Below are 20554 nucleotides of genomic sequence, written 5' to 3'. Positions count from 1 at the left end.
CTGATGACTGTGGATACAAATCTGAAAAAGAGTGCTGGGATGGAATGTGCTTGTGTTTCATCTGATAGCAGTGTTGGTTTGTTATGTTGAATTCAGACACTTTTTCATGAAGTCCTGCTTTTACAGTAGCAAGAATGCTTTCTCAGCTGATGAAAGGGAGAAATCTGTGTGCTTTGAATCATTTCATTACTTGTTTTATAAGCCTGTCTAAAATTTGAAGATACAGAGAAAGTACTTAGTGATGATTAATGGTTTGTTTCCCAAACACACATGCTGGAATATAGCTGGTGATAGAAGAAGGAAGAATTGAGGTGGAATTGCCTTATTTTATATTTTTTAATTACTTTTTTATGTATATAACATACTGTGTTACTATACTATACATAACTTTTTTCTTGATAAATGTTTCCATGAGATAGTCATTTGTATAATACAAAACATATATGTGGAGTGCTCTTAGCCAAATAGAGAGACCTACCTCTTTTCTGTATTTAAATGTTGTTCTTCTACCAGTCTGAAAGATTTTTATTTTTATTTTTTTTCCCCAGTTGCCTCAGCATGACTTCCCACCTGATCTGAATTTGAATTTTGAATTAAGGTTGTTTTTTTGGTTTAAGATGCAGTATCCTTCCTGTGGCATTTGAGGGCAGGAAGCACCAGTAGGATTCTTCGGAAAATTTAGCAGTCAGAATAAAGGAATAATAAGAAAATAAATCTTTTCAGAGAAAGCTTTTAGATAATCTTTTCATCTTCTCCATTTTTAATATGAACAAAAGGTGCTTGCTTTGAAGGCTAGTTTGAAATCTGTAACTATGGAAGTCTGAGAGCAGTGAGACACTAGCACAGGTTGCCCAGAGAAGCTGTGGCTGCGCCATCCCTGGCAGTGTTCAAGGCCAGGTTGTACTGGGCTTGGAGCAACCCAGTCTAGTGAAAGGTGTCCAACCCAAACCATGCTATGATTCTATGTATTTGAAATTAGGAAGACCACTGCCAGCAGATTGAGGGGAGTGATCATTTCCTTCTGCTGAGCCCCTCATGTGATGAGGCCAGATCTGGAGTACCAAGTGCAGGTCTGGGCTACCTCTGTCTGCAAGAGAGACATGGACAGACCAGAAGGAGTCCAGTGCAGGGCCATGAAGATGATTAAGGACATGAAGTTTATAATATATGAGTAGAAACTGAGATAGCTGTGGCTGTGCATCTTGGAGAAGATGTGGGGAATCCGGCAATGTATAAATACCTGATGGGAGGGAATGGAGAAGACAGAACCAGTCTTCTCAGTAGCACCCACTGACAGGCCAAGAGGCAATGGACACAAACTGAAATACAGATAATACATATGAAAAAAAAAAAAAAAGGGGGGGGGGGTTGGTTTAGTTGTTTGGGGTTTTTTTTTTTGGTTTTTGGCTGTGGTGGTTTGGTTTTGTACACTAACTATTTCACAAATTTTAAAGTAGGTCTCCACTTTGCTTAATAAGGATTAAGTTACATCCATTGCATGTGCCAGGCTTTAAAAAGTTTGGATGAAAGACAGTGTATTTTCTTTTGAAAATTAAGTGGTTCATATAGGCAGAAGTTGCACAGGTCTTTTGCAAATTGCATAGTAAACATGTTTGGTAACTCTCCAACTTAGAGAGGATCTCTTTTAGTGCCTTTTTACCTGCTTGGTAAAATACTTGCCACAGGAAGTCTCATTTGTTAACAAAACTTGAGATCTGTTGGAAAGTCAATTTTGGTATCAAATTCTGTGGTCAGTATTATCTTTTAAGGAACTACAATTCTTGAAAATGCACATTTGGCAAGAACCACAGCATTACTTATTTAAACTAGAACGGGAACTTCTGTGTATCCAGGAAGTGTGTAGTTTGCCAGTGGTCAAGTCCAGGTAGTGGAGTAAAGCACAGGGGATTTGTAGAGCAGAGATTTGCATCCTATTTAAGGATAGATGAACTGCTACAGTCTGAGAAGAGTATTCAGTTTATACTGAACTGTTTTAAGCCCCCAAGAGACTGAAGATAGACTAAAGATAGTTAGTCTTACTAGTCAGAATGTGTCACCTGCTAGTATTTCTATTTTACAGGTTGTGAGGCAGGGGTGTATTGCAATTGTGCAAGTTCATTTAAATGGCTTGGTCTGTTCAGTTATCAGTCTACGTGGCTAAATCAGCTGTTGTTCAAAGTGTGAAAACTAAAATTGGTGCAGGTACTGAAAAAGAGCTGCTTGTGTGGTAAATAAATAAATAAATCATTAGTTTCCAAAATATCTCAAGCAAAAATAAATTACTTGGCACTTGTGACTTCTCTAAGAGACTGTTTAGCTAACAATATAGTTAAAGCAAATTTTTTTTTTTTAAAAAGGCAACATATGTTACAAGATAGTTGCAGCTGATCTTATTAAACTTGTACATTGATCTTTTTTTTTTATGTGTGTGTGTTAATTTTTGTGATGCATATCTATGGCTATTGCAGGAAACCTTTGCTAACTCAAAATGTTTTTCTAGAAGCAACAGAAGAAGTTTCGTTGGACAGTCCAGAGAGGGATCCAATACTTTCACCAAAACCTACTCCTGCAATCACTCCTGTAACACCTGCTACATTAGTAGCTCCCAGAATGGAGTCAAAAAGTGTAGCAGCCCCTGTGATTTTTGACAGATCCAGAGAAGAGGTATGTGGTAACTTCCAAATTTTGAAAATATCTGGTTTATTTTTTTAAGTTTTTCTTCTTTTTAATCATAGTTCCTAAATGTTGACTCATGGGATCATCCTTTCCTAAGAAGTATGTAAAAGAAAACTGGTTCTGTTTATGTTGCATATAAAGCTTAGTGTGAATTTGACTCATGACAGTACCTTAAGATAGAATCATAGAATAGTTAAGGTTGTAAAGGACCTTAACATCATCAAGTTCCAACCCCCCTGCCGTGGGCAGGGACACCGCACACTAAATCATGTCACCCAAGGCTCTGTCCAACCTGGCCTTGAACACACGGCCAGGGACAAAGTATTCACAACTTCCCTGGGCAACCCATTCCAGTGCCTCACCACCCTCACAGTAAAGAATTTCTTATATCCAATCTAAACTTCCACTGTTTAAGTTTGAACCCGTTACCCGTTGTCCTGTCACTACAGTCCTTAATAAATAGTCCATCCCCAGCATCCCTATAGCCCCCCTTCAGATACTGGAAGGCTGCTATGAGGTCTCCACGCAGCCTTCTCTTCTCCAGGCTGAACAGACCCAACTTTCTCAGCCGTCTTGATACGGGAGGTGCTCCAGTCCCCTGATCATCCTCATGGCCCTCCTCTGGACTTGTTCCCACAGTTCCATGTCCTTTTTATGTTGAGGACACCAAAACTGCACACAATACTCCAAGTGAGGTCTCACAAGAGCAGAGTAGAGGGGCAGGATCACCTCCTTCGACCTGCTGGTCATGCTCCTTTTGATGCAGCCCAAGATGCAGTTAGCTTTCTGGGCTGCAAGCGCACACTGAAGCCGGCTCATGTTCATTTTCTCATCAACCAACACCCCCAAGTCCTTCTCCACAGGGCTGCTCTGAATCCGTTTTTTGCCCAACCTGTAGCTGTGCCTGGGATTGCTCCAACCCAGGTGTAGGACCTTGCACTTGGCATGGTTCAGCTTCGTGAGGCTGGCATTGGCCCACTACACAAGTGTGTCAAGGTCCCTCTGGATGGCATCCCTTCCCTCGAGCATTTTTATCAAACTTACATAATATGAAAGTCTCTGAAACTCTGCATTGTTAGATCTCAGGCAAGTATCAGAAAATTTTCTGTTACTTTTCTTTTCCCAAGCTCTTCTGCTACAGAAAACCTTAAATAAAAAGGTATTTGTCTTTTTATTAGAGACATATAGAAACATTACAAATGAGTGATTTTTTTTTTTTTTTTTGAATCATGGTGTCTCCTGGCATTGTATGTGATACAATAAACATACTCCTAAGATAAATATTTACTAAAATATTGAGGCCAACAAGTCCTGAGAAAAGGCTGCCATACTAAAAGCTTTTACAGGAAGGCTTCAGTCTTAGAATCACAGAATCATTTAGGTTGGAAAAGACCTTTAAGATAATCAAGTCCAACGATAAACCTAGCACTGCCAAGTGCACTGCATGAACTCTGTTGCAGTGACAAACCATGTTAGAAATTGTATTCATTCAGTGTTTGATAGTGAGCCTGGAAGGGATTTTTAATTAATACTGACTTTTCCTCCTCTTTCCTCTATACCCTTATCCTTGTAATCATACATAACGTGGAAGCACATAACCTTGTTAAATATGGCATATCTTTTTCCTAGATTGAAGAGGAAGCAAATGGAGATTTGTTTGACATAGAAATCAATGTGTCTGACCCTGAGAAAGTTGGTAAGTTCCTAGAGCCTAGTAAGTCAGATAGTCTTATCCCTTGAAGACTGTTCTGAGATTTTAGTGTGATTTCTTATTCGGTTATCTTTTGGCAGTTATTAATAGCAGAAAGGAAAGCTGGTTGTTGTATATTTCGGAACAAAGAGTGTATGGAGGGATTAAAAAAAATTGCCCTGTGATAAGAATCTTAATTTTCTTACAGGAGATGGCATGAATGCTTATATGGCTTACAGAGTAACAACGAAGGTAACTAGTGCAACAAATAGTTGCAGGTAACTTTGTATCGTAGCTGAGTGGATGGATCAGTAATTCACAACAAATTTATTTTCATTTTTTTAAGACATCACTTTCCATGTTCCACAAAAATGAATTCTCTGTTAAAAGAAGATTCAGTGATTTTCTTGGCTTGCACAGCAAATTAGCAACAAAGTACATGCATATTGGTTACATTGTGCCTCCAGCTCCAGAAAAAAGTATTGTAGGTAAGTATAATTCCTGTAAGGTTGAATTTAAGCATGACATTTAAGTACTGTAATAAAAATTAAGTACTTTAATATGTGTGAGGCTTATAAAATAAATAATTTTTCTGGACAAATATTACTTGTTGCTTATCAGGTGGTCTGAACGTCATACCACCTTGTTGTTCTTTATCAAGTACTTTGTTCTCTATTTTAGAAAAGTTCAGGTTAAATTGGAAAGATAAGTACTGGTCTCTTCTTAACTCAGACCAGCACTGATAATAAGGAAGACATCTGTCCGAATACGTGGCCTTCTGTTGCTTATCTGTCATTCTTCACCATTGCCCTTCAAGAGCTGATTAGTGTATCAAAACAAAGATGTTAAATGAGAGTTTATTTTTAACTTGTGCTGTTGTCAGTTGCCTGCAATATACAGAGCTTCATACATACTCCACTTCTAATACTGTTTCTTTTACTCTAATACTGTTTCTTTTGACCACCACGAACGCTAAAACCTCTACTTAATTCTTCTTAATTCAGAAGACACTTTGAGTAATGCTAGTCTATGTGAATGCCTTAAAGAATCAGATCTGAACTAAGAAGCATGTGTGATCCATTGAAGCAACTTCAGTTTTATGCTCTAAGTAGTAGAGGTTCTTTCATAACTAAATCCTTAAAACTCTAAAACCTATTGAAGTCTTTTGGCTGTCTCATATAAATAAGTGATTGGGCTCTAGAACAATGATACGTGGGGAATGGCAGGACTCAGGGTTTGGTTTGGTTTTTTTTTTCTCTAATAGTTTTGAATGTAAAGCTAATGAGAGCTGCAGCTTTTCACATAAGTAGGAATAGGCAGACTGAGTAGATGCAGGCAGCAGAAAGCTTGGAAAAATCAAGCTTTTAGTTCTGTGGAAAAGCATGGCATTTTTCAGTGAGACTGAAAATTTGGCCTGAATTTTTGGTAGTTCTTGAAAGTAATGTATGAGTTTCTAATAATCATTTTTTTTTCATTTAATGAAAATTAGCTTAATTACAAATGCTAAGAGGGCTTATAAAGATGTAATAAGTTTTCTAGTGCCTGTTGGATGATACAACATTTAACTCGTGTGAGAGTGTGTAGTTACATGGAAATGTAGTACTTGCATGACAAATTCATCTGAAGACAAAGCTTGGATTGGATTTGAGGTACCACTTGAACAAAGCCAGCATAAATATTTGATACACCTGGAAGCGTGTAAAATGATGGGACTTACTGAAGTCTAAACAAGCACTGGCTGTCACTTCAGATTCTTGTATAGAGACTTTGTTAAGCTACAGATAAGTTGGGAAAACACACAGACTCTGTAGGACATTTTCCAAAGAGCATGAAATTCCTGCTTTAAACTTAAACTTCAATGCACAGGTAGTATTAAGTTCTGAACAAAAATATGTAGTCTATCTACGTCTGATTTTGCATGTAAGACGAGATTCTAGGCTGATTTAAAATGAGGCATCTTAAACAAGAGAGGTGACACAACACCTGAAAGTAAGATGATGTGTTTAAAACGTGTTCATTTTTGAAGTCTTAATAGGAACAGCATACATTTGGTGTTACGCAGTGTATTGTACAGAAGTCCTTAGTCTATTCACTCTGTTATACTGTTGATAACACATGGAGTTTTAAGCTCTAGTTATATTTTGGTGACAGGTGGGTGGGGATGGCATTTCAGACCTTAGCCACAGATTCAAGTGGCCAGTTGTTGACTGTGGAGTAACAGGATAAAACGGAGTCAGTGGTGAAATGGAGTTGGACATTTAACCAAGCTGCCTCACTGCTTATGTGTGTGTGTTGGCAAGTTATGTTTTCTGGATTTAGAAAATAATCTATGAAGTCATGGATCCTTTCCAGTGAGGAATTAGAAGAGTGCTTTGGCGACAGAAACAGCTTTTACACTTGCATTTAAATAGACTTTCATTAGCAGAAAATAAACTTGGCATGATACCTGGAAATAACTGTCAATATCACAAGCCAGGAATTAATCACATTGGACAATTGGTTATTACATATTAATTTTTTTCCTTGTTATCAAATGTAAAGGATCTTTTGTATTTAACTGCAGCATTTTGTGCTTCCTGCAGTGAAATATTAATGAATAATATGTAATGTAAAATACGAGGCATGTGAATTACCTCACCTCAATACTTTAATCCTTGATACTTAATTTTACAGATAAATTTGAAGACTTACATTACAGTGTGTAGTATACTTAAAAAATGCCAATCAGACTTATATTCATGATGTTACAGAGAAGGGGAAAAGTAACACTTCAGTGACAGGTTAAGTAATGCCTTCTTGTTCCCATAAGGATGCTATTTGTCCCCTTGGTGGGTTAATGTGTGATGCTTCTAAAGAAAGAAGGGACATAGGGAGAAGAACAACTCTGAGAACTGTTGACCTGGCAAGTCACAGAGCACATATTCGGAATCTCAGACTTAGAACTTTTAGCTGGAGAAGCACAGAACTAACAGAGCAGGTCTACTCTGCTCTTGTGAGACCTCACTTAGAGTATTGTGTACAGTTCTGGTGTCCTCAGCATAAAAAGGACATGGAGCTGTTAGAACAAGTCCAGAGGAGGGCCACGAGGATGATCAGGGAACTGGAGCACCTCCTGTAGGAAGACAGGCTGAGAAAGTTGGGGCTGTACAGCCTGGAGAAAAGGCTTCATGGAGACCTCATAGCAGCCTTCCAGTATCTGAAGGGGGGCTATAGGGATGCTGGGGATGAACTATTTGTTAGGGACTGTAGTGATAGGACAAGGGGTAAGGGGTTCAAACTTAAACAGTGGAAGTTTAGATTGAATATAAGGAAGAAATTCTTTATTGTTAGGGTGGTGACGCACTGGAATGGGTTGCCCAGGGAGGTTGTGAATGCTCTATCCCTGGCAGTGTTCAAGGCCAGGTTGGACAGAGCCTTGGGTGGCATGCCTTAGTGGGAGGTGTTCCTGCCCACAGAAGGGGGTTGGAACTTGATGATGTTAAGGTCCTTTACAACCTTAACTATTCTATGAGTCTGTGTTTGGACTGTATCATAATATACCTCGCTTGTTTTTTAAGAAATAATAATTAAGAATGTACAGTGTTTTGTGATGGTTTTGACAGGACTCAGGTACCTAAACTCCTTGGGGTTTAGGTCTTTAGCAAGAAAAATGCTGACCTCAGTCTGCTAGTTTTTGAGTTCTTGTGTTGCTGAGGTTGAATGTATTTCCCATACCATGGTACATCAATAACTCTGGCTCCCCTGTCATAGGTTTTTGGCCACTCTTGACTTGGGCAGAGGAAGTGATGTAAGGCTGTGTGTATTTTACTCTACTAATTTTATTCTCCATTCAGTTCATAGTTGTTCATATGCTTCAGAATTTTCAGAGCTGGTTAGTTTGCCTTATTTGACTAAAAATTTCTAGGTTTAGAAATTAAAGAATAATAGAATTAAAATATTGGTAATAAACTTAATAGGCTTATAAGATGAGATTAATTTTACTATTCTGCTTTCTCTGGGTAACTGATTTCTTCTGAACATGAGTGACCAGTAAGACTGTGATCCTCATTTAGATTGTCTTCATAAATGCAAATTAAACTAGTTTTGTGTAACCTTTAGTCATAATTAATATATTACAGGTAATGCATATTTCACAGATCTGATTCCACAAAGCCATGCAGCATGCAGCGTTGATGTTTTTTCTGTTGCCATGTAGTGTTTTTCATTGCAATTTGACTTAAATACATAAACTTGGGTGAGCTTTGTCTTCTAATCACATCAGTTATGTTAATGATTGATTTATGATAAAATCAATATGATGCTGCTTTCTTCAAAGGCATGACCAAGGTTAAAGTAGGCAAGGAAGATTCTTCATCTACTGAGTTTGTAGAGAAAAGAAGAGCAGCCCTAGAGAGGTAATGTATGTGTCTAAAACTTGGTTAGCCTCAGAATAACTTGCAATATATTACATGGGCTCTGCAGTTGGGGTCTGGGCCATCTTAGACTGGTTCTGGAGGCTGTATGCAGCTGCCAATTTTTTGTGTAGAAATGGAATAATTCCAATAAATAATGGGAAAAGCAGCCTCATTCATAGAGAGGATTATAGTTAATTCTTTTCAAACTGGTTGGTGCTTAAGATTGTAGAGATTCAGTACGTAAAACTTTATCACTTTAGTTTAGGCATTTTAGGTTTAAGGAATCAAGGCATATGAGCAGTGTATCTGTTGCATGGAAAATCAACTCTTGGGCAGTGAGACCGGTGAAAGAGACCTTCAGTCACTTCAAAGTAAAATGGCCTTCCAACAAACAGTACGTGGATGAGACTCGCTGAATTTTGGCATAAGAGATACTTGATCTCTTTCACTCAGCACTGGTATACCAGTAATATTGTGCAAGTACCTTTGCCATGTTGCTGATCCACTGCATCATTTTCCCCTATGGGCACGTCTAGTAAAGCTTTCAGAAAGTAACTGTTAAAACTCACATAAGTATACAGCTTCAATTTTGGTATAATTTTATAGTATGCTGTGTATGGATTGTTGTAATGCAGTCACATCATATGAGACCAACAGACCATGTAACAGTAAAGTCAAAGGTTTTAGATTGTATATTGAAAGATCTAACAGATAATGTGTGAAGCTCTCAAACTTCTGGAGTTCCAGAGCCAATCTTAAACAAAAAATATGTGTAAATATGGTTTGAAGAATCACCAGAGAGGGAAAGGAATGAAGGGGCATGGAGACTGAGCTATCATCTGGCCCTTTAGAGATGACATTTTAAGGGTATTCAAGCCCCATTAGATAATGAGGGAGGTTGTGTGCTGCATTGGATCTGTTCTTTAGATGGACGCTTTTCAGTGCTGTCAGGCTCATTAACTCTGTTTTGTTATCTAATACGTAAATTTTTAAAATCATAGGTACCTACAGCGAACAGTAAAACACCCAACCTTGTTGCAGGATCCAGATTTAAGACAGTTCTTGGAAAGCTCTGAGGTATTTAAGTTCTCTCGTTTCCCTGTTTGTTTCTAGATACGGTAACCTACAAAGCTATATGTTCTTTTTGTATTGAGACCTAATTCCCTAAATTTGCATGCAATCAAATTGGGCTGTAGCCTTCATGGGACAGAATGGCAGAGGCTTCTTAGGGAATGGTGTGCCTCTGCCTGTGAGAAAACCTAGAGTGGTAGTGTCCAAAGGCTGTTTGCTATTGCTATCCGCATGCGAGTTGTTCTCTCCAGTTCTGACTGAAACTCATTATGCATGGTGAAAATCCATAATTGATGTTACTGATTTTTATATAAGATCAAGAATTAAAGTGGCTTGGAAGCAGGTCTTTTGCCTCGAGGAGTCCAACTTGAGATGTGCTGGCATGATAATGTGAAAATACTCACAATGCTGCTGGCCAGGCTAGATGTTTTGTGAATAGAGAACTCCAGTCACTCATGCTATCAATCTGGCACCTTTCACAATATTTAGTATATCGTTAAAGATACATAATATCTCTTTATAAATGTGCATAGTGGATTCATTGTAATACTGAACTGTCTTTGGCCAATGTCAATATCTTAGTTATACTAATAAGTCACAAAGACTTCACTACTGACAAAAGCATCAATAGCTAACTTACAGTGGATTTGTCAATGCTGCTGACAGACAAAACATCTCATTGAAGGGTAAATGGTCTGACATAGGGGCCACCTTGTATGGCATATTCAAACTAGCCTGAATAATCATATCAATTAAGTTTGTTATCCCTGAGGATTTCTAAGTACATAAGCAAATACTCAGCTCTCTTAATATGCATGAGGTAGGTTTTGAAATCTGTCCTGTACTGAAAAGTAGAAAGACATGAACCTTTTATAATCAGCAGACAGTGCAAGTCTTCCATTACAATTAAATGATTTACAGATTTCTTTTATTTGATTTGTTGTAAATCTAAGCTTTTCTGTTTCTGTAGTGGCAGTTTGTTTTCAGTAGTGTATAGATGGTTAGTTTAGGACGTTTGGCTAGTTAATAACTTTGAAAAAGTGGGTTATTTGTTCCATTTAAATGTAAAGATGTAGAAGTAAATAGTCTGTATTTTTAACTTTTCCTCTTGAGAATGTAAAAGTAGTAAATCTGAGAAATTAGATTCCACTATATTGTAACACATAGGAATAAAGAAAACACTATATCCTTTTCTTTCCCCCTGGTGCCCAGTTAAATCTCCATCCTTTTAACCAGTCTGTTTGCCCTTATTTGTCATTCAATTTCAGCTGCCGAGAGCAGTTAACACCCAAGCTCTGAGTGGAGCAGGAATATTGAGGATGGTGAACAAGGCTGCCGATGCTGTCAACAAAATGACAATCAAGATGAATGAATCGGATGCAGTAAGAGCTGATTTTTTGGCTTGAATAATGAGATGAATTAATGAGCTTCAACAATTGCATTTTAAAGCTGTAGAAGTAGAAAATGGGTTATTAATTTGCTTATTGGCTTGAATTCTTAGCTTTATCAGTTGACCACCCTGGCAGTGCCTGGATATTTGGTTCTTTAAAACCAGAAATGTTGTTGGTAATCTAATTTGTAATGCTTGACTCTTTCATCTTTTGTCAGTGGTTTGAAGAAAAACAGCAGCAATTTGAGAATCTGGATCAGCAACTTAGGAAACTGCATGCCAGTGTCGAAGCATTAGTCTGCCACAGAAAAGGTAACTATATGTGGCTGCATGAACTTTAGGAAATGGTGGTGAAATGAGAACTTAGTGTGTCAGAGCTCTTAAGTAATTAATAGGTATATGAGATATTTTAATGCAAAAATAATTGCACCTTTTATTCAAACTGCTCTGGCATTTTTGTATACCTGTTTTTAATCTTAACTTTAGCCAGAATATCTGTAATTCCTAAAGTTACTATATTGATTTAGCATAAATATTTTTCTTGCAAAGATTCAATATTGCACAAAGTAAGTGACCCTACTACAACAGACATCTCTAAATGTATCTTTAGATCTCATGGCAAGGGTCATTTCCTTCTGAATATAAAGTGGCTGCATGAATCCATTTAAACATCTTTTGGTTCAGTATTGCACTGTTAACTGAGTTTGAACTCTTAAACAAGAGTTTACTATTCTTAGATCAGCTACTGCTAAGGTAAACTTTTCTGGAAAGCTAAATAGTCTCAGAATACCAGCTTTTGGCTTAGAAAGAAGCAAAGCCTGTAAGTTTATATTTTAATCACCTGTGATGCTGTTTTGTCAAAGATTGCTTTTCATCAGATGATTTAAAACACCCAAAACATAAAAGCTTTGATTTGTAGTTCAAGGAAGACCATAAGTGTGCCTTCTGACACTACCATATTATCTTAAAATATGTGATCACCTTTCAGCTCTGCACTTTGAAAGTGTTGAAGCTGTCCGAAGTTGCTTTCTCATGACTCTTATCAGGAACTACTCTCAAAAAAAAAAAATCTGTTGGCCAGATGTCCTCAAGACTAATAGACTGTGGAAGTCTTTGTTTACTATTGATTTGACACCTTCTCATACACTTGAAGGAGTTTTTGTTTTGGTTTGTTTTTAGGGAGTTGTGTTTAAATTGTAGGTGTTTTAAATATCTGAAGGCATTTTGCTTCTATAAACATTTCTGCTGTTCTGATGTTTCTGTAGAGGCAACACAGTTGCAAACATACCTGCATTTTTAATCCTGAAGTAATTTGGATTAAACATTTGTTCAAAGGTCCTTCATAACTTAACTTAGTACAGGATGACTTACATAGGATTTGATGAAACAATTGCCAAGCTCAAAACTTTACCTTCATGGATGTCAGTCATGCTGATATGAGTTTGATTATTTGTTTTTCTTTAAGACATGTCAGAATGTGGCAGCACATTACAGTATGCACAGCTAAAGGTACTTCAGTCAATACAGCAGTCCAACAGAAATAAATTCCACACACAGGCATAGTGGTTTTGTGGGTTTGTTTTCAGCTCTGAGCTGCACGGAACAACTACGCTACAGACCTGTTAAAATTGTTCTGAATTTGTTCTGTAGGTGACTTGGCTTTTGTTTTGTGGGCTTGAATTTCCTATGAACTAGGCATTTGGAAAATAAGTGACAGTTTTTTTCCATTTATTTTGCTAGACAGAATAGGCATGACATTTACAGGCTCAGCAAAACATTTTCTAATGAAGAGAGGTTTTGTGCAGTAGTTTTTATCCAGTTTCACTGAGATCTTGTATATTTTATCATAAGCTTTAGGAAATACAGCTTGTATTTTCAGCTGGTGAAGTTAGGGTTGAAACAGGGCAGAGGTCTCTGCTCCTCTGATCTATGCTGCAGAGTAATGTAACAAACTAACTACATTGTACTGAACGTTACTTATGTATTTCAGAGCTTTCAGCCAACACAGCTGCTTTTGCTAAAAGTGCTGCCATGTTAGGTAACTCTGAGGACCACACTGCTCTATCTAGAGCTTTGTCTCAGCTTGCAGAGGTTGAGGAGAAGATAGATCAATTGCATCAAGAACAAGCTTTTGCCGATTTCTATGTCTTCTCTGAACTGCTTGGTGATTACATTCGTCTCATTGCTGCAGTAAAAGTGAGTACTACTAGGAAAAATACCGGTTTTCATGTTTAAAGTCACATTCCTCAATTGCAGATTTAGGGTAAATGTATAGGGTATATTGGGTGAATCTTTAGATTTAGGGTAAATGAATGTGTGCATTTTTCACACACTATAACACAGTTAGGACTAAGCTTTTGCATTAAATCTAGCTGAGTAAAATTAATGCATCCATGATCAGTTATTCCAATGATAAAAATGAATGTGATAAAAAATGGGAATGGATTAATAAGATCCTGACAAAATGTAGATGGTTAGCACCATCTACTTTGAGTACTGTTATTCACAGTATTTAAGGACACCATACATTACTGTGTCTGAGCATACTGTACCTGTTCTTTCAGGTTACTTATTTTTAAGTAGGTTTATTATGAGGACATAATTTGTCTGTATTGGGTAGATAAATAGTTTCTGTAAATAAGAAGTAGGTACAATTTGTATCATCTTATTAAAGTAAATTATTTATTTTAGTGTAAGTCATGCTGCACAGCATTACTAGGTTTTGATATGGGAAGGGGTGTCTATGAATTTTAACTGAGAATATCTTTAAACTTGCCAGGTTGTCAAAGTATACTGCCTTAGTCCATTTCTAGCAAAAATGTATTGCTGAATATCCATATAATCCATATGTATGAACAGTTTGCTAGAATCTGCAGTTAAGAGTGTATTTGCGTAACAGAGCACTTTGTAGTGGTTGTTTTGGAAGTGACATGATGGAATGAAGCACATAAAATGGTTTGGGGCACTAAGGTGTCTGCTCTGAAAAGGCTTCTGCATACCCTGTTATTTGTGGAAGGTATTGAGCTGTATTAGCATGCTGTCAAATGAAATGCAAGAAGACGTGTTGTAGATACTGTGAAGTTTCTTTAAGCATACTCATTCCAAAATTACCTTTTCCAGGAATTTACACAGCTCTAACAATTCTAGTTGTTTTATAAATTTGTCTGTCCTTAAAGGGTGTGTTTGATCATCGAATGAAATGCTGGCAGAAGTGGCAAGATGCTCAGGTCACTTTACAAAAAAAACGCGAAGCTGAAGCGAAGCTCCAGCTTGCCAACAAACCTGATAAACTGCAGCAAGCTAAAGATGAAATAAAAGAGGTAATGTTACCAAGCATTATTTTGGAGGTCAGACTTTTTGCGTTAACTCATTCATTCTGCACTGGTGCACTATTTATGCCTCTCTTTTGTCGTTTTTTGTTTGTTTGTTTGTTTTGTTGTGTTTTTTCTTTACAAATCACTTACTCATTTGCTGTTTTTCATATTTACCAAAATTGTTAAAAGGTATTTATTTAAAATGCTAAATGTGTGCAGTTGCTACTCATTGTAAGATGTGAAAGGCAGTTAATACTGTCCCTACAGAGTCTGGGAGATGGGAGGGAGGAAACAACGACAAGTTAATGCTTTTACCTGTTAACAGGTTGCTTGGGTAGAACAGAGGGGCAGCTTTTGGCTTCTAAAGATAAAATTCAGCTAAGACAACTAATGAAGAACTGTTCCCATGTTTTGCTTAATTACGCAGCATATCTACCCATATATATACATATATATGTATGTATATATGGTGTAATTTCAGTAAAAATAAATCTAACATGTTGAAGTGTCATAATTTATACACTTTTTCTATCATGCTTCACTAAGGAAGTTGAAGAGGTAGGACAACTTCATTATTTAACATCAATGCATTCTGAATATGCACCAGTATTCTTCCTCAAATAATGGGAGAACATTATTGCAGATTTCAAGCTCTCTTATGCAGTTAGTTTGGCTTCAGCATTGGTCACAAACCCCATGCTGCTTTGTTCTTTCTGCCCTTCAATTTATTTTGCATATGGTATTGAAGTCACTCATTAACTTGGCTTTTTCTTTTTTTTTTACTGGGAAAACAGTGTCACTCCTGTGACCACATTTTTGTTGGTTGCCTCTCGGTGTCACCCATCCCTCTACTATAAAGTGAGCTGGAACCCCTCATCAAAAATACTTCCTGAGTATTGGAAGTAGCTGGAAATGCTCAGTGACCATTTCTCAGTCCCAATATTGAAAGAATTAATGATGTTGTTCCTGAAGGATTTACTTTTCCTACTTTGTTAGATGATTATAGAAGGTTGTTAGTAAACCCACAATTTGAATATGCTGATAGAAGGCTATTGCTGCCATTGAAATATATTCAGAGTTGCTGAATTCTGCAGTAGTAGTTCTTCTGGCAGAGAAATTGTGAAGTGGAAGCCTATACATGGCTTGAACTTTATACATGACTGCTTTTTGCAGATAAAAGGCCAAAGAACAGTCCTAAGAATACCTCATTGAATAATGAGAAATTTCTGCTTGTCAGAAACTGTAAGATGGCAGACTGCTATTCAGTGATAATTTTTATAGGACCTGACATTTGGATTTGATGAAACTGGGATTTTGGAAGCCTGCAGAGGCTTTGACTGAAGTCTCAGGCACTTCTGGTTGCTGTGGTAGGAAGGTACAGGCAGCCTTAATATCTCTTTTCTTTGACTGAGTTTTGTATTGTTTCAGTTAATTAGTAACTCTAAAGGCTGTTCTTTTATAGAGGACATCCTATTGTGTCTTATTGCATAGCTTCATAATGTATGTCCGAAAAGGCAAAAAAGGTATTCTGAATAAAAATAAACTAAAAATACAAACACATAGATACTTACTGGAACATAGATGATGTTCGTCTCATACCACAATAGTAAATTGATACTGCACCATAAAGTTTTGTGACTAAATAATACCACTGGATTGCTAACAGGAACATGCTATATTTAAGTATGTTGCTTCACTGTTGTCTTTCTCTGAGGAAGTTAAGTGTTACTGGATATATTGGCTCCCATGATTCAGTAAATATGTTGAGATGAGTAGATACAGTTTAATTTTAAAGATGTTAGTCTACGTGCACCCAGAGTGTGCAGCCCATAGGTTTGGGTTTTTTTTTCAGTGTATCTGTACAGCTAGCTTAAATTTAACAATGCAATAGATGTGTAAAAGTAGTTATAAAGTGATGCAGATGATGAGCTCTTGTTGTGTAACTGGATATCTTTTCCCATAAACTAAGGACAAATGTAATCTAGTGTCATGTATTGTTACATGAATGCCACACTCCCAACTCCTGCTTTCTTGTTTAGTGGAAACTGTTTTCATAGAAAGCATGTGCTTTGGCTTGTTTAAGCAACATGCATTTTGACTGAAAAATTAAAAAACATATCCTCAGTAGCTTATCATCTGCAACAGAAATATGTTAATTATATACTTGACTATAGACTGAGATGAAAAGTTTAATCACCTCTTCTGGGACTGGGAAAATACAGGGAAATAACTTTTGAGACTCTTTCATACTTGATTGGACAGGTAGCCACAGAAAGCTTACAGGTTCCTTTTACAGTAGTGTTTGTAAATAGAATAGTAAGCAAAGCTTTAGAGATTCCTTTTGGTTTCTATGGAATCTTTTAAAAAATGTTATTATGTGTTCCTTAATTGCAATACGAAGGTATTTTTATATTTCATCTACAAATAGCATTACCTTAGAGATACCATTGTTTTAACTGATCTGATGACATCCTATTACACAACTTATCATAGAATGGTTGGAAAGGACCTTAAGACCATCTAGTTCCAACCCCCTGCCACAGGCAGGGACACCTTCCACTAGACCAGGCTGCTCAAAGCTCCATCCAGCCTGGCTTTGAACACTGCAAGGGATGAGGCAGCCATATCTTTCTCTGGGCAACCTGTTCCAGTGCTTCACCGCTCTCACAATAAAGAACTTCTTCCTTATCTAACCTAAACCTCCCCTGTTCAAGCTTGAAAGTATTACTTTGAAACTGTCTTTGTAAGACCTTCCCTTAAGAACACCAAAAAACCCTAACAGTTCCTTCTCAGCTCTTGGGTGACTATTACTGATACACTAAAGAAAGTTCATGTGTGTACACACACACTGATAGACTGAATGGACAACACAAAGTCTTACCTCTGCATGTCTTTCGTTTCCTTTGCCAGTGGGAGACAAAAGTTCAGCAAGGGGAAAAAGATTTTGAACAGATCTCCAAAACCATTCGCAAGGAAGTGGGAAGATTCGAGGCATGTATAATTTTGTCCAAGTAAATGACAGCTTCAATGTAGATAATATTGACATTCCAAGTAAAATTTGTTAAGAGGTTAATATGCCATAATTTATTTATTAACAGAAGGAACGAGTGAAAGACTTTAAAACTGTTATTATCGAGTACTTAGAGTCATTAGTGCAAACACAGCAGCAGGTAAGATAAAATTTAAATTTTGTACAAAATAATATTCAATACTTTCCGTATTAGGTTAGTTAAAAAAAAAATGGGCTTTAAGTATAGCCATTTCTAAAACATAAAGAGCACTATTTCTAGTCTGTACTGTATTGCAGAGTAACAGTGATGCAGTTTCCCGGCTATTGCTATGCTCCCTTGTGCAGCTCCAATTGAGGAAAGCAAGGGAGAAGCTCCCTTAGGGATATGAGCAAGCAGAGGGTCTTGTCATCTTCTGAAACTGAAGTAATACTTTTGTTTATAGACTGGAGTAAATTGTAATGAGTGTGTGCTTAGACTTAGAGGCTTGTATACTTAAATGTTTATTGTTCTTTTAAAAAAGTATAAAATCTGACTGATTATTGTAAAGCAGTAAAATAGATTCCAGTGACTTCCTAGAGACTGTCTGGAGTTTTTCCTTTGTTTATTCCAAGAATATAACCCTTAAGTTTTGTTTCATGAATTAAAAAAAATCTTACCCTTAGAGGTAAGAACAGCAAACTGACCTTATAAACAAATTCTGTATAATTGTATTCTCTAGCATTTTGTTCAGTGTGTGGTAACAACTGTGTTGCTATTAGCAGATCTGTGTATTTATTACTTGTATTTTTCCTTGCTTTATGTAATAACATGAATGGATAATATGAAGCACCTACGTTCTTATTTTGTCCAGTGGACACAAGTTTACCACAAGAGGAGGAAGGTATATGTGTTTTTTAACATTCATTACTTAATAATGAGTGGTTTCCCCTTCTTTTCAAGCTAATAAAATACTGGGAGGCATTCCTACCTGAAGCCAAAGCCATCGCCTGAAAGAAGAGTATTCCAAATGGCAAGACACTCTGGATGCTTGTCCTGGATAAAACTAAATCCTACAATGAAATCACTTTAAATCATCCAAATAAACCACACTCTATTTTAGAAATTAACATGTGGCTTTTTTTATATACTACAGCATTTTATTAACAAGCTGCATGTCCTGACCCTCTCTGAAGTGGACTGTGGCATGATGTTCTGCAATACATTGCTGAATTGAACACTATTGTGTCTTAATACTTGCACTGAAATGTGCACTGCAAGGCCAGAAAGCTGATATTTTTGTTCTCTACAATACAGTGTTCTGTAGTACGTTTACCTGATCTTTATGAAACAAATTTAATTGTATTGATGTTCACTTAAAACATTCCTGTATAAAAATCATGGTTTTGTGATTACAGTAATAAAGGGATGTACCTTGTGAAACCTTAAGTGCTCTGGTTTTGTGTCTGTAGGTATTTACTGATGTTCTTAGAAGTAGTATTTAGAATCCTAGGCTCGTAGAATGGTTTGGGTTGGAAGGGATATTAAAGCTCATCCAGTTCCAACCCTTTGCCATGAGCAGGACCACCTTCCACTAGAGCAGGTTGCTCCAAGCCCTGTCCAACCTGGCCTTGAACACTGCCAGGGATGGGGCATCCACAACTTCTCAGGGCAGCCTGTTCCAGTATCTCACCACCCTCACGGGGAAGAATTTCTTCCTCATAGTCTAATCTAAATCATAGAATTATAGAATAGTTAGAGTTGGAAAGGACCTTAAGGTCATCTAGTTTCAAACCCCCTGCCATGGGCAGGGACACCTCACACTAAACCATGTTGCCCGAGGCTCTATGTAACCTGGCCTTGAACCCTGCCAGGGATGGAGCATTCACAACTACCTTGGGCAACCCATTACAGTTCCTCACCACCCTCACAGTAACGAACTTCTTCCCTATACCCAATCTAAACTTCCACTGTTTAAGTTTGAACCCGTTACCCCTTGTCCTATCGCTACAGTCCCTAATAAGAGTCCCTTCCCAGCATCCTTGCAAGCCCACTTCAGGTACTGGAAGGCTGCTATGAGGTCTCCATGAAGCCTTCTCTTCTCCAGCCTGAACAGCCCCAACTTTCTCAGCCTATCTTCATATGGGAGGTGCTCCAGCCCCCTGATCATCCTCGTGGCCCTCCTCTGGACTTGTTCCAACAGTTCCATGTCCTTATGTTGAGGACACCAGAACTGTACACTATACTCTAAGTGAGGTCTCAAGAGAGCAGAGTAGAGGGGCAGGATCACCTTCATCGACCTGCTGGTCACAGTCCTTTTGATGCAGCCCAGGATACAGCTGGCATTCTGGGCTAAGAGCACACACTGAAGCCGGCTCATGTTCATTTTCTCATCAGCCAACACCCCCAAGTCCTTCTCCACAGGGCTGCTCTGAATCTCTTCTCTGCCCAGCCTGTAGCTGTGCCTGGGATTGCCCCAGCCCAGGTGTAGGACCTTGCACTTGGCTTGGTTGAGCTTCATGAGGCTGGCATAGGCCCACTTCACAAGCATGTCAAGGTCCCTCTGGATGGCTTCCCTTCCCTCCAGCACATCAACTGAACCACACAGCTTGGTGTCATTGGCAAACTTGCTGAGGCTGCATCAATCCCACTGTCCCAACACTGACCCCTGAGGGACACCACTCATTACTGTTTTCCAACTGGACATTGAGCCATTGACCACAACTCTTTGTGTGTGGCCATCCAGCCAGTTCTTTATCCACCAAGTGGTCCATCTATCAAATTGATGTCTCTCCAATTTAGAGACAAGGATATCATGTGGGACAGTATTGAATGCTTTGCACAAGCCCAGGTAGATGATATCAACTGCTCTACCCCTGTCCATCAGTTCCATAGGCCCATCGTAGAAGGCCACCAAATTGGGTCAGGCAGGATTTCCCCTTAGTGAAGCCATGCTGGCTGTCACCAACCACCATGTTGTTTTTCATGTGCCTTAGCATGCCATCCAGGAGAATCTGCTCCAAGATTTTGCC

At 38.0% G+C, this 20554-nt stretch overlaps 1 protein-coding gene across 1 annotated transcript in view; it reads left to right on the top strand.

Moving 5' to 3' along the window:
- The window catches only part of SNX2 (sorting nexin 2), a 30999-nt gene extending 12028 nt beyond the window's left edge, over positions 1–18971 (top strand). The window contains exons 3-15 of the mRNA XM_061468676.1: positions 2501–2664; positions 4306–4372; positions 4575–4618; positions 4713–4854; positions 8682–8760; positions 9762–9837; positions 11100–11213; positions 11440–11533; positions 13212–13417; positions 14398–14541; positions 17446–17526; positions 17634–17705; positions 18486–18971. Coding sequence (XP_061324660.1) covers positions 2501–2664; positions 4306–4372; positions 4575–4618; positions 4713–4854; positions 8682–8760; positions 9762–9837; positions 11100–11213; positions 11440–11533; positions 13212–13417; positions 14398–14541; positions 17446–17526; positions 17634–17705; positions 18486–18536 — 1334 coding nt within the window. The 3' untranslated portion in view covers positions 18537–18971. The remainder of the gene's footprint in view (positions 1–2500; positions 2665–4305; positions 4373–4574; positions 4619–4712; positions 4855–8681; positions 8761–9761; positions 9838–11099; positions 11214–11439; positions 11534–13211; positions 13418–14397; positions 14542–17445; positions 17527–17633; positions 17706–18485) is intronic.
- The last annotated feature ends 1583 nt before the right edge of the window (positions 18972–20554 follow it).

The sequence above is a fragment of the Pezoporus flaviventris genome, unplaced genomic scaffold, assembly GCF_033815535.1.
Source record: "Pezoporus flaviventris isolate CSIRO_AGI_PZ_B2104156 unplaced genomic scaffold, CSIRO_AGI_Pfla_v1 ptg000050l, whole genome shotgun sequence".
In the NCBI taxonomy this organism is placed as follows: domain Eukaryota; kingdom Metazoa; phylum Chordata; class Aves; order Psittaciformes; family Psittacidae; genus Pezoporus; species Pezoporus flaviventris.
This window is presented reverse-complemented; position numbering and strand designations above follow the sequence as displayed.